We start from the raw sequence: 13,634 nt of genomic DNA, 5'->3' as shown, positions 1-13,634 counted from the left end.
CTTTAGCTGTTCTCTCTGGACTTCAGATCCCAGATTGCAATGCGCCATACGCAGGCTTGATGCGGCCGAGCATGCGCCCTTAGAGATCCCGGGGGCAGGTGGGATTCGCTTCCGGCAGCAGGCAGCCGGGCCATGGTAAGAAGGCGGGTGGTGGACGCTGAGCGAGGTGACGCGCTTTTGGGGGTCGGAGTCAGACCTGGCGTAGGCAGGCAGGCGCCTGGGGTTGTGATATGGAAAATGCGCAGGAGACACCTCTGGCGTGGTTACGGTTTGTTATTCCCGGGCTTCCTCTGCTCAGGTCACGTGGGCCAACAACAGCGATAACTAAAAACCCACTGAGCGCTCACCGTGCGTCAGGTGCATCAAGTCCATCCAGTGCATTTGAGGGCTTTAAAACCATTATCTCGTTTAGGATATTCTGAATCCCTATCTGATAGTTGAAGAAACTGAGGCCCAGAGAGGTAGAGTAACTTGCCCAAGGATGCACACAGTCAGTGACTTTAAGAGCCAGGATTATTGGAACCCAGGTCTGGTTTCAAAGCCCAAAGCATCTTTCACTGTACTGCTCACAGTGTAGAACTATGCACCTAACAAAACCCTTGTGCTTCCATTTGGCGCCTCCATCCCTCCCTCCTTCATTCTTCCTTGTCCCCCAAACTAGGCAAAAAAACCACCAGTTCCCTACAACACTCGGATGACACTATAACCTGACAAGAGATTCGCAAAGTTATTGTGCTAAATATTTCACGGACCTGTTGTCCACTAGAGACGTTGTTCAGTTTCCTGCTTGGGGGAAGTTCACATAGACTTATGGATCCAGTGCCCAGCCCGGAGTTGGCGCTCCCTAGGCGTTTACTGAATGAATGAATGCTGCACCTCTTTTCCTATGTACCTACATGAACTGCCTGGAAGAAAGAGGACCAGTGTGAGAGTCAGATTCTGCCCCACTCACTGGCTGTGTGTCTTTGGGTGAACTTCTTACTTTTTCCGGGCTTACTTTCCTAGTGCTAAAGTGGAAGTAGTGGTTCCTGTCTCCTACAGCTTTTGTGACGATCACAGGAGGTAAAGCATTTGGGGTTTATCTTTCTTTCTGTCTTTGGCAGTAGCAGTGACCTTGCAGGATTGGTGGGAGCCTCCGTGTAAGATGCTTTGCAGTTGTTGGTTGTGTGATGAGCATGATTAATTTCCTTGAGAGAAATGGTCTCCCATCTTCCTTCCAGGCTGCTCTCCTCCGAGCCGTGCCACGGTTGCCGAGGCCAGCTGTGTGGGCGAGGCCTCTCTACGGGCTGCGGTGCTGCAATAGGCAGGATCCCAGGAGGTGGGTGGGGAGCAGGTTGCCCATCTCGAAGGAGAAACCACCAGGCGTGGAGACAGAGAAATTCCAGATGGTCTACCGTTTTGATGCCATCAGAGCCTTCAGGTACTTGTCTCAGCTGAAGGTGGCACAGACGGCCCTGACAGTGGTGGCCCTGCCGCCTGGCTTCTACTGGTACTCCCAGGGCCTCATGACTCTCGACTCCCTGTGCCTCGTGGGCGGGATATCTGGCTTCGCCCTGGCCATGCTGTGCTGGATGAGCTATTTCTTCCGGAGGCTGGTGGGTATCCTGTACGTGAACGAGACAGGCACCATGCTGCGGGTGGCCCACCTGACCTTCTGGGGTTGGCGGCAGGACACATATTGCCCGGTGGCCGACGTGATCCCCATGACAGAAAGCCGGGATCGGCCCCAGGAGCTGTTCGTGCGGATCCAGCGGTACAGTGGGAAGCAGACCTTCTACCTCACCCTGCGCTACGGACGCATCCTGGACAGAGAGCGTTTCACGCAGGTGTTTGGGGTGCTGGACACGCTCAAGTGAGCAACTGGGTGTTGGGCTTCCGGGTAGTCCTGGGCCACCTGGATCTCCGACAAAGGGCTGAGGATGTGAGTGAGGCCGAAGAAGGAGATCTGGCAGCTGGGGACTTTGCCAGGGCCCCTGGGAACTTGTGTTTTGGGATGAGGAAATTCATGAGGCAGATGCTAGTAACCCAATTTGGGAAGGAGACCTCCCATGCCCATTTTTGCTGCACTGTGTATGACATTCAGTTAGGTAATGGCCAGAAGTTTCTGTTAAGAGCCAGTTCTTGGGGGAAGCTATGCCAGCTTCACTCAGAAGTACAGCGCTGTGAAATGGGAAGACAGGTGTGGCGGGGGGAGCAAGGACTTGGGTTCCATCCGGGGTGGGGAACTAACTGTGTCTCCGAACCTTGGTTTTCACATTGTAAAATGGAAAATCCTGCCTGTCTCATGGGATGGGCGTGCGAATAAACAATAAACGTCAAGTGTTTTGCAAACTCAAAGAGAAAATGTTAATTGTTACTTCAGAGGCGATGGTGCGGTGGACCCAGCAGCAGACGGGACGTGAGGTGAAGCTGAGGTGGGTCATTTCATTCTGTTGGGATGGTAGCTGCTCAGTGGCTGGGGCAGGAGTGTCATCCGCGTGAGCCAGCACTGCTGCTGAGACCACATTCACTATGCGGGGGTCTAGGGGCTCTCATGTCAGATGTCTCTGTGGACTCCGTGCCCCGGGGCCTAGTTTTTGCCTAAAGAATAGATTCTCATGACTCCGCTCCATGTGCGGAGTCACCTGGAGAGCTTTTTAAAAATATCATTACCCAGGCCCATGAGCAGGGTCCCCGGGCGATTTTCCTGTTTAGCCTCTGTTGACAGTCGCTGCCTAGAAGTCTCACCACACTGGGAGGTGAGAGCCTGGATTCTCACCAGCCTTGGCATGAAAGAGCCTTCACTCCGATGCATGGTCTGCTCGCGCAGTACCAGCAGAGGGCACACAGAGCAAACGCATTATCTATCTCTTTATTCCAGAACTGAAGTCACAGATCCCCACCTGACGATGGGAATCCGGTTAGGGCTCCTGCAACGCATGCGTAGGGTGGCACTGGGGAGCTGTCCATAAAACCCCAAATTAGCATCAATAAAAACAGCAAAAGTTGCCTGTGTTCAACTCCTGGAGATTCTGGTAGTAGCTGAGCATCTGTTTTTATGTTTCCCAGGTAATTCCAAGGCACCCCGAGTTTTGAGAATCATCGTGTGGGGTTTACCCTTCCCCAAAGTTGTGCAGCAGCTTTTCTGGAAATGGGAATAGTCTTTAGATGCAGGTGGACATTTTGGCAATTCCCCGCTTTGACAGTTCCAAAATAGTCACCTAATAGAAATACCCAAGCGTACATAGGAGGTTCACTGAATGTTTCTAGTAGGAAAACAAACAATAGCACCAACAAAACTGGAAGCAAACTAAGTTTCCATTAGTGGCAGCACAAATAAATGTTAGCAGATGCATACTGTGGGACATTATTACATGACCCTTGAAAAGAACGAGCTATGCTGGTATGAAATGGTAACTGTGGGGGTCGTGTTGCATGGAAAAAACAAGCTACAGAATATAATTTTGTGTGATCTTACGTTTTCAAAAATGCATACGTTCCAAATTGTTAACAGTTGTCACCTCTGTGGATAGAATTGCAGGTAGGAGAGGGTGGATGAGGTAAAGGGAAGGCTTCCATTTTAACTTTATAACCTAGTTATTGTTTAAAATTTTCATAATGAGCATGTCACCTGTCGTAACCCATGAAGAAAACTGCTGTAATAAACACAGTTTCTTTTTCCATCCTTTTCTCCTCACGTCAGCTTTCTAGGTAAAGAGAAAGGTTTCTCAACCGTGACATCCTACTCTGGACTTGGAAGCTGAGTTGACAGTAGGAAGCATTTCAGTTGAAAGCGTCAGGATGTAACCGTGTTTGTCCCTTGTAGACTGGTTTTCCTTCCTGTCTGCTGAGAAGCTTCTGGACTTTGCACCTCTCCACACCCTGGGCTGTGTGTAATTTAGGCGCAGGGCACGGGGTGGCCTGTGGCATGTCGGTTTTCATGTGGTAGTTGCTGTGGACTGAATGTTGGTGTCCTCCCTAAAATTCATGTGTTGAAACCATGATTCCCATTGTGATGGTGTTAGGAGGTGGGAGGGGCCCTTGGGATTAGGGTTAGATGGGGTCATGGGGATAGGGCCATCATGAAGGGATTAGTGTCCTTGGAGGCCAAGACAGCACGCACCAAGGAAGCCCGTGAATCTCGGAATCAAGAGGAGGCCATCACCCAGAACCTGACCGTGGACTTCCGGCCTCCAGAACTGTGAGAAACAAATGTTTGCTGTTTAGGCCGCTCAGTCCATGGTGTTCTGTTACAGCAGCTCGAGCTAAGACGAAGTTCTGCAGGCCAGGGGGAGGTCGGCTCTCACTGGGGACCTTCATGGTGTGCACAGCTGACAGCCATTGTCCTTCCTGCCCCAGTTACCACAAATGACGCTGACCTTGTCCTAGAGCCAGATACCCTACCCCAGCCCATCATTAAATGATCATGTTTGATGCGCTCCCCAGAGCAGATCTGGCGGGCTTAGCTGCTCGTGGGGCCACCCTGGGAGTGAATTGCCCAAATAACTAGGGTTGGAGCTCTCTTTTCGCTGCTTTGTGACTTTAGGACTTGAGGCCCCAAATGGAAAGCAACAGGATCCCACAGGCAGAGTCCAACTTGTATGGCATTGTTTTGATTATGCAGCATTCAACTATAAAATCTTTCCCGCTTAGAGTTAATCCGGTAGGGCCAGTACCATCTGGCCATGTTCGTACCGACACCAGTGACAAAACATTCATTTTACTGATTAACAGTGGAAATCTACTCCGGGATTCAGTTGGGCTTACCCGTGTTGGGAAGCAGATTTAATATCGACGAGTGGGAACTTGACTGACAGAAATATAATACTGTTGTTTAGAGCTGTATATGAGACACTGTTCATGGAGATGAAGCGGTGAAAGGAAGTACCAGGGATTAAGCACCTACTATATGCCAGGCGAGTATTGCATGATTTTATTTAATCCTCCCAGCAACTTTCAAGTTGGAGAGGCAGAGAGAGGCGGCAGAGGTGGGGTGGAGCATATGGCTTTGAAGCCAGACTTCTCGCCTGCTTGAATCCCAGCCCTGGCACTTCCTAGCCGTGACCTTGGGCCAGTTACACAGTCTCTGTTCGTGCCTTGGTTTCTTCACTTGTGAAGCTATGATCATAAAAGCACACATTGGGGGTCAAGAGGACTGACTGACTACATGAAAGACACTTAAAATAGCTCTTGGTCCAGGGAAGCGCTCGATAAGTGTTAGCTAGCATTACGGTTTTCAACCTCATTTTACAGATGAGGCTCCAAGAGGTGAAGTGACTTGCTCAGGTCAGCCAGCTAAAGCACCAGAGTTGGGTCATTCTACTGCATTATCCTGCTTCCCCAGTGGGGAGGGAGAACAGAAAATAGAAAACAGTGACTTTTTTCAACAGTATTCGACCTTGAGGTTCTGACACCTTCTACCCACCCACCTCAGGATTGTTATGTTTAGGATCTCACACTAATGCTGACCAGTTCAAGTCCACGTTCCAGTGGCCAGGCTGGCTGTGAGAGAGGTCTTTGAGCGGTTAACAGTCCCTGTCCTCAACCAACCCCAAGCTGACTGTGTGCATGCACCCGCGCGAACACACACACACACACACACATACGTTTACACACTAATACATCATCTTTCATCTGTTTGTATCCTGGCTTCCAATCTGTGTGATTTGGGGCAGGTTCCCTTAACCACCTCTGAGCTTCAGTTTCCTTATCCTAAAAATAGAAATACAAATACATCACTCACAGGTGTGTTGTGAAAATTATAAAGCACCAGTAGAATATGCTTGCATGTCACAGATGCTCAACAAATGATAATTCTCACTATCTGTGATTATTTAAAAAATACGATTAATGGTCGATGTTGCCTTCCAAGTCAGTCGTTTTCATGGACATGTTGGCGGTCCGAGCTGGAGGGAGCTTTGGAAATGTGGTCCAAACCATACATTTCATAGGGGAGAAAAATAACGGCCACTGAGGCAGCTGGGAGCAGAAGCCGGAAAGGAACTGATGATCCCCACTTCCAGGTCAGGACACCAGGAGGATGAAGGGCCAACTCACTCCCACGGCTGCTCACTAAGTGCCTCCTCTGTGCCTCCCCACGTTGCTTCTGCCTCCCCGTTGATTTGTCCGTCATCAACTTACCACCTCAGTCGACTGAGAGAAGCTGATTTAATCGGTTTGGGGCAGGGCCCAAGCTTTGGGATTGTTTAAGAAGCTCTTTAGGGTGACTCTGAACTGCATCCAGTGTCACAGTTGCTGTCCTGGGTGTTTTGGATTCTGTGCTTTGCTTTCTGCATCCATCCCATGTTTGTCCTTGTCAGGCCACCAGGTCATCTTGACTGATAGAGCCCCCACCGGCCTCCCCGCTGCCCTGTTTGTCACAGCGAACACTCAGGACAATGTAAAATGCATGCTGGAATAGCCTCTGCCCCAAATCTTTGGTGTCCTCAGCACTGCGAGGAAGGCCCGTGCCCTCCGCATGGCACAGTAGGCTTCTGGATCCGCGTCCTGCTTCTTCTTTGGCCTCGTCTCCCAGCGCTTCTGGTCGCCCTCCCTGTGTGATCTAGTAATGCTGAACAATGTGGAAAAGCCCCCTGCCTCGCTTTGCCGCGGGCCTTCGGGTAGCCATTCTCTTGCCTTCCCTCCTCCTCCGAGTCACTGGAGCACTTCTTGCTCAACCTCAAAGATGCAACTCAGGCTCAACTGTCACCCTGACGTGGGGCCTACCCTTTGTGCATGTACCTCGTCCAGGGTCCTCCTGTCCCTGGTCCTTGGGCTAGTTACTGTGACCTTTGCCCCGCTAGAAGGTGAGCTGAGGGTAAGGACCACACCTTGTTCATCCCTAGCACATGGCATGTCCTTGATGAACTCTGGTGAAGTTAACGGCCTCACCGGGCTTCCCAAACCCAGCACAGACTTATGCAGGCGCTGTTCCCCCAAGACATCCCTAAGTGATGTACGACTGGAGCTTCGTGAGTACTCACTCACTTAATTACTCAACAAAACCCATTCCCAACCAAAAAGGCCACATTCACTCAGATGTTTCCATTATAAATATATTTTTTTAAATTTAACAATACTGATTAACACAGGAAACATTTAATTCATGGAATTGTGCATATGGTCATCAATTACATGTTAATTTCTTTATCATTTATTGGCACTGTCAACAGAATACTGTAAACAAGATCACTTTGTATGCGTGAGTTGGCGATGCTCCCTAGCTATGGTTTCCTACCATGAGCTGATATATATAGATAGATACATAGGTATAGGTATATCGATGTGCACAATTTTGCATGGTTACTGAGTGTCAGTAAAAATTATAAAAAACACCCATTTATAATAAAAGGGAGGATGTGCTAAGACTTGCTATTACTGGACCTTGTTTTCTGTAAAAGTGACAAAATTTGCTAGAGACATTTACTAAACTCTATGGCACTAATGTAGGATGGGTTCATTTCCAGACCGTCGGCCACAGAAGCGCTTCTCCCTGGGCTCTGCCCTCGTCGGCCACCTGTCTGCTGGACCTCCTGTGTTTTCACCAACCTCCTTCAAGTTCCTCCGATCTTGAGCTCTGCTGAGAATTCTTTTCCTTGAAATTCTTCCAGCTAGACCCCTACCCCCAAAGGAGATATCTCAGGAACTCATTATGCCCTGAGTCAACGAGAACTTGGTAAATGGCTTAAAAAGTTTTACAAGAATAACTTCCCTTGGTAAGGAGGAAATAAATCTGGAAACGATTTTTCCAGATAAAGTGGTTTCATTTCTCTGTCAGTGCCCCGTGGGGAGAGAACAAAATATCGGAGCCACTCTCTCCACCAAAGAGAGCCAAGTTTCTGGTGGTGCCCTGGCTTAAAAATCTTCTGGTCTCCAGAACCTTATTGTATGTTGGCATCCAGCGCTTGAGTTCGCGAGAGAAAACATACTCATGCCAATCAACGAATTACGATTTGGCTGGCATTTTGCTTGTTTGTTATGTAAGGCCTCGAACCTTAGGCTATTGCCTGTGGGCTCTGGATCCCCAGTGAAGAGTGTGAGACCGTGAACTGATGTGTCTTTGCATACGCTGTTCCCTTTCTGCGACACTCTTCCCTGCCTTGTCTGTTTGGAGGACTCCTGCTCATTCCGCAAAACCTGGCTCAAACGTCACTTTCTCCTCGAAATTGGGGCACTCCCTCCGATTTCCAGAAGCTCCTACACATACCTGTTACAGCACTTGCCACTCTGCTTTAATTGTTACTTCAAGAGTCTGTCGTGTGCAAGTGGGATGTGAGTCACTTGAGAGCAGGGACCACGTTTTATTTCAGGTTTGAACTCAGTGCTTAGCACTGGGCCTGGGATAGAGCAGGTATTATTCAAGTTTCATGAATGAATGATTGACCGAATAAATAAACGAATGTACAAACGAGTGAAACCTTGCAGAGAGGGGGAGGCATATATCTCCATTTAGTTTGCAGCGTAAATGGCCTTAAACACAATAGATCTCCATTAAAGCAAGGGATTAGCACTGACTGCAAGAATGCCAAGTGACCGGAATTCACTGTTCGCGTCTGCTCGGCATGTTAGTGCCTTTTGTTCTCAACAAAAACAGGTAGGTGACCAAGTCTGCTGAAGAATAGAAGCTGAAAAAAAAAATCACTTGGAGATCTTTGGATGATTAATTATTGAAAGAACGAAGTGCTGAATGGAGAACCTTGACATGCTCGTCTCCCAAACGGTCAAGCAAGGCACCGGGAGGTGAAGTGGCTCCCTTATGGACAGAGAATAGAAGCCAGACTTCCGGTCTCCCCACTAAACAATCCTTTATTGCTGTAAGGTTACCAGATGCTCCTTTTAGGAGCATCTGAACTCAAATCGGTTCCAAGAATGTCTAGCTTCCAGCAGCGTTTCCTTAGCCTCTGCCATAGTGCAATTCGCCTGTAAGTATCACGTGTCCAGTAATCTCCACACTCACTCGTGTCAGGAAAATCTCTAATTTGGACCGGCAAGGACAAGGAAACCGCCTCGAACCGGCAGGCTGTTTTCTCCTGCGTGGAGTTTTGGCGCCTTTAATTCGTGATGCTTCCCTTAGAATAATCCTAGTTTAGCAAGTGACTGCATCTGATGGAACAGCAGTTACCCCTAGGGCTGCTCAGAGATGGCACAAGGGTGGATGAGCCAAACGAGTAAAGGAGCCTCCTGCGGGAGGGGTCCAGGGGCTGACCCTAGATGCCTGGGACACAGGAGAAAATGACTCTATTACTGCAGGACCTGGGCTCAGGCTGCTGGGCAACTGGCTTGTGCTTCTGACCCTTCAGCTTAGGTTGTGTCTCTGTGTCCCCTGCTCAGGCTGCAGTTTTCTTTCTAGAGGTCATGGCTGACATTTAACAAGTGGGGGAAAGGTTGGGGGACAGCAAGTAAGAACCACTAGTGATGCCACCCAGAGATCCTCCAATGCTCCGTCAAAGACAGAATTCATGGGTTAGAGGAACCCCCAGATGCACTGAGAGGCGTGGCCCAAGCCTTCAGGAGGCCAGAAGACCCCTTCCCACGCCCCCTGGCTCCGTCCTAATGTCCCTACTATGCTGCCTTCATGTGATCTGTCTTTCACTGAACTGTGGTGCATAGGACAAGCTCAGAGCTCTGGGGGCTGGGTAAGAGGGGGCAAGCGTGTGTGTTTGCATAGGGCAAGGGAGCCAGCATCCTTGATCACAGAATACAGTGCTTGGGAGGGACCAGGACCCAGGAGTCCCAGCCACCAGTCCTAAGAACAGGTGTCATTCCCTTTACTGGCTTCCAAAAAAATTGTTGGGGTCAAGGGCAGGCAGATATCTGGCCAGGACCCTCACGACCCATCATGAGACTCTGTCCAGGGTTCATGCAGAATTTCTGGGCTCAAACCAACAGGCACCATTGGCTCTGCAGGGAGGAAAACCACAACCCCGCCCCTCCCCCTCCACTTTCCCCCAAACCACCAAATGTCCCCTCCCCACACAGCACCCTTCCGTGTATGCATTCACCTCTGATACTTTAAGTGAAAAACATGAATTAGGCAAACTAATCAATTTGACAACTGTTGAGATCGGGGCTTTCTCAGAGCGTAGTGGAAATGGCTTCTTTACTTGAAGTCGGCTAAGATGTCGCTGAAAATATTGAGGAACAGGTGTGCGTGGTGATCCCTGAAGACCAGAGTGGGACGGAAACGAATGGATTTGTCACCGCAGCCCCCCAACACCACACCTGAAAGCAACGGCGGGAGGCGGGTTAGGGGCTTGGGCTCCGGGGGACAGGCCGTGAGAGCCGGGAGGGCTGACGCACGTGGCTGCCCCCCACTCACCCACGTCGTTCTTTCCGGCCGGGCTGCCGTCTGTCCTCCCTCCCACCCACCCCCACTCATCTCCATCCCCTCCTCTCTCCCGTCATCTGTCTCATCCATCATTCTCTTCCCTCTCTCCTTCCAACTTTGAATGCCTACTCTGCCGCCCCTGAACCAGGTCCAGGGAGAGAGAAATCCTGAGACGAAGTCCTTGCGCTCTAGAATTCATGCCATGGCGGGGAAAGAAAATCAGAAGACAAAGAAATTGCAAGTGGGGGACGGGTCAGAAGCACGCGCACCGGGCAGAGCCGTCAGCGGAGAGGAAAGGGCCCGTTTATCTTAAAGGGTGACCGCCGCTGACTTGCTGGGTGTCCTTGTCTCCGCTGCTTAGCATCTCTGAGACTCAGGTTTCTCCTTTAAAGAGGAGGAGAATCGCCCTGCCCTTCACGGCTGGTGCAGGGGTTCCATAAGATGGTATAAGCGGAAGATACCGCAAGTGACACATAGTAGGTGCTCTCATCCCATGACAACATTCCTCTGCTTTACACTTTCCATGCCTTCTCATAGCTCTTAGGGAAGAAGTCCCGAATCTTGAACCTGATCCACAGGCCGAGGTGATATGGGCCTGGCAGCCCCTTCCCCACTTCGCTGCCTCCAGCCCATCGGGCCCTCATCACACCCCATCCTTTCGGTTTCTCCAGCCCTGTAGGCTCCATCCTGCCTCAGCTAATTGCACACATCCCTCCCTCTGCCGGACATTCTTCACTGGGCCAACCCCTGTCTGTCCATTAAGACTTAAGGTAAAATGCCACTTCCTCAGGGAAGCCTTCCCTGATTTTCTGGGCACTTTACCCAGCGATTTGCTCTCTTAGCTCCTTTTCCTCCTTCCTAAGATTTATCGTTGCAATCAGCTATTTATCAAATAGTCTCTTCAATGTCACCCCTTCCTGCTAGACTGTAAGCTCCTTGAAAGAAGGGACCTGATGGCCTTGTTCGGCATCGTGACTCTCTCCAGTGTCGACGCCACTCGCCTTCTCAGGGAGCGTTGGTTGAATGAATAAGTGTATAAGGAACGCCCCTGGTAACTTTCTCTTCATTTGAGAGAGAACATTTAGACTAGTTTTAGTCCCGTGTACCTCTGTCCCCCCACGCCAGGTACCGGGGGGCACCGACGAAGCCTAGCCCCCACTCCTAGCCGCCTTACCTTTGTTTCTGGCTATTAAAATGAGTTTATTCCGTATGGATTCATCTGGAGTGTCAAAGGAGCAGAAGGTGCCTCGTCCTCTCACTCTGCTGATGAACTGGGGGTACCGGGCCTGCAGTGGGGGAGACGAGGCTGGATCAAAGCCTGTCACCTGTGTAACAGCCTCAGATACCCCCCAGGGTCCAGCTTTTGGGCCTCTGCGTGGTCTGGCAGGGGCTGGGGGCTCTGGTTCTGGAGACAGACATCCGGTCCTGGTTTGAAAACCCGACTCAGCCTCTTTCTCACACTATGACCTTGGGGGAGTCACTTGGGTGACCTGTGCCTCAGTTTCCTCTTATATAAACTGAAGGATAGAAATGCTGTTGACCCCAATGCACTCTGATGAGAATCCGGTGAGGCGAGGTTTCTATGTCACCTCCGAATCCCAGGGCCTGGCACTAGGTAGGCGCTTTACAGATGTCAGCCATCTTCATTTATTAACCCTTTTTCTAGAAAAGTGGTGATTCTAGGAGGAAAAAAAAAAGCTCCTCCGTACTCAGGGCTTTGGGGTCAGGGGTTGTCCTGGGATGAAGCGTGGCCCCTTCCCAAGTTTAAATCCACCCGGAATCTGTGAATGCCGCCTTGTTTGGACGCAGGGTCTTTGCTGGTGTAACGAGGGTTAGATAAGGTCACACTGGAGCAGGCTGGGTCCTTAGATCCAACGACTGGCATCCTAATCAGAAGAGGAAGATTTGGACACAGACGCATGACAGAGGCCATGTGACGACAGAGGCAGAGATGGGAGTGATGTGGCCGTGAGCTAAAGAATCCCAAGGGTCGTCGCAACCACGAGCTGCCAGGAGAGGGGGCTGGGGCGGGCTCTCCCCGGAGTCTCCAGAAAGCTTTAATAATACTGAGATCTTGATTTCGGGTTTCTGGCTTCTGGAATGGTCAGAGAATAAATTCCCGTTTTGAGCCACCCAGTTTGTGGTACCTGGTTACGGCAGCCCCAGGAAGCGAATACTGTCACCCAGAGGAGAGACTCTTGGTTCCTTCCCCCACTCTCCATCGTCCCTGAGAAGGACGGCAAACGGGGCTTGGATAACCCCAAATAATTTGAGGTACTGGGGGCAGAGATAGGGGGGCGTGTCATATCGTTACAGTGTCTTGGGAGAAATTGGAGATACAGTCATATTCTGCTGATAACGAAGGCCTCACGTCTTATGCCAGGCGCTGGGCTAGGCGCGCACACACACGACCTTGAATCCTCACTCCACTAGCGAAGGGCCCATTTTGGTCTCCACAGGTGAGGAAACTGAGGCACGGAAGGCACTCCAGCACTCATTCTATTTGCTCTTGCACTTTGATTGGCTGGGAGCCAGTGATTTAAACACACTCCTCTCTCCCACTAGAGTGTGGAGGCCGGGAACAAGGTCACGTACATTCGGACACCTCTTGGGACCCTCGTGGCACACATGTGTGCATGCACACACACACACATGGGCTTAGTAACGGTCAACTTGATTGATTAATATGTGACCATGGGAACTGCCGTGTCCCCTCCTCACCACGGGGCTTCGATGGCTGTCTCTAGGCCCGTGTCCTTTTACCTCACCCATCTGTGTAGCTCACTGGTTTGGGGTGGTCCTGTGATCTTACCTCCTTCCTGCCTAGAGCTTTGGAAGACCCTCATAAGGATTCCTAACTGTTCCCATCCCTTAAACAAGCCGGCTCGGGGGCTCCTAAAAGCAAGATGCCAGCCTTGGCTCGGGGATGTGTCCATGGAAACCTTTTGTGTGGCACCATCCTGCACCCGGACCTGCTTTGGGGAACACTGTCCTCCACACTCCTTCTTGGAGCGAGGTTGCCTCGGTCAGGGACCTTCAAGTTGCCTTGTCCCCCAGGACCTGCCCTTGTCACCAAGGGTGGTGGCATCAACTGGGACATTTAAGAGAGCTACAGAAAAAATATTCTTGGCATTCTTTCCGCCCCGGGCCTTGCTCTTCTGGTGTAGTGTGACGTCACTCACTGTCCCCTGGCCCATTTCAGCTGTTCATTCCTGCCCCACTCGGCTATCTTGCAATCTGAGTCTCTCCCATTGTTCTTTTTCCCACGCCTATCAAGGGACTTCTCAGACGATCTGAACACTTTTGCTTCTCTTTTGTCCCAGTGTCC

The 13,634-nt window shown here is 50.6% G+C and overlaps 2 protein-coding genes across 2 annotated transcripts in view; one reads left to right on the top strand and one right to left on the bottom strand.

Moving 5' to 3' along the window:
- The first annotated feature begins 12 nt into the window (after positions 1-12).
- TMEM186 (transmembrane protein 186) lies at positions 13-2,337 on the top strand. Its single transcript, XM_039885305.1, has 2 exons — positions 13-135; positions 1,221-2,337. Exons 1-2 carry the CDS (start codon positions 133-135, stop codon positions 1,854-1,856), a joined length of 639 nt encoding a protein of 212 aa, XP_039741239.1. The 5' UTR covers positions 13-132; the 3' UTR covers positions 1,857-2,337.
- A 4,683-nt stretch (positions 2,338-7,020) lies between these two features.
- ABAT (4-aminobutyrate aminotransferase) overlaps positions 7,021-13,634 on the bottom strand; it is a 76,611-nt gene continuing 69,997 nt past the window's right edge. The window contains exons 15-16 of the mRNA XM_039885302.1: positions 11,481-11,592; positions 7,021-10,200 (exon numbers count right to left, since the gene is read on the bottom strand). Of these exons, the coding sequence (XP_039741236.1) occupies positions 10,079-10,200; positions 11,481-11,592 (234 nt within the window). The 3' untranslated portion in view covers positions 7,021-10,078. The remainder of the gene's footprint in view (positions 10,201-11,480; positions 11,593-13,634) is intronic.

This window comes from Pteropus medius, unplaced genomic scaffold (assembly GCF_902729225.1).
Source record: "Pteropus medius unplaced genomic scaffold, Ma_sr-lr_union100, whole genome shotgun sequence".
Taxonomy (NCBI): domain Eukaryota; kingdom Metazoa; phylum Chordata; class Mammalia; order Chiroptera; family Pteropodidae; genus Pteropus; species Pteropus medius.
Note: the sequence above shows the minus strand (reverse complement) of the source record. Positions and strands in the feature narration are given on the sequence as shown.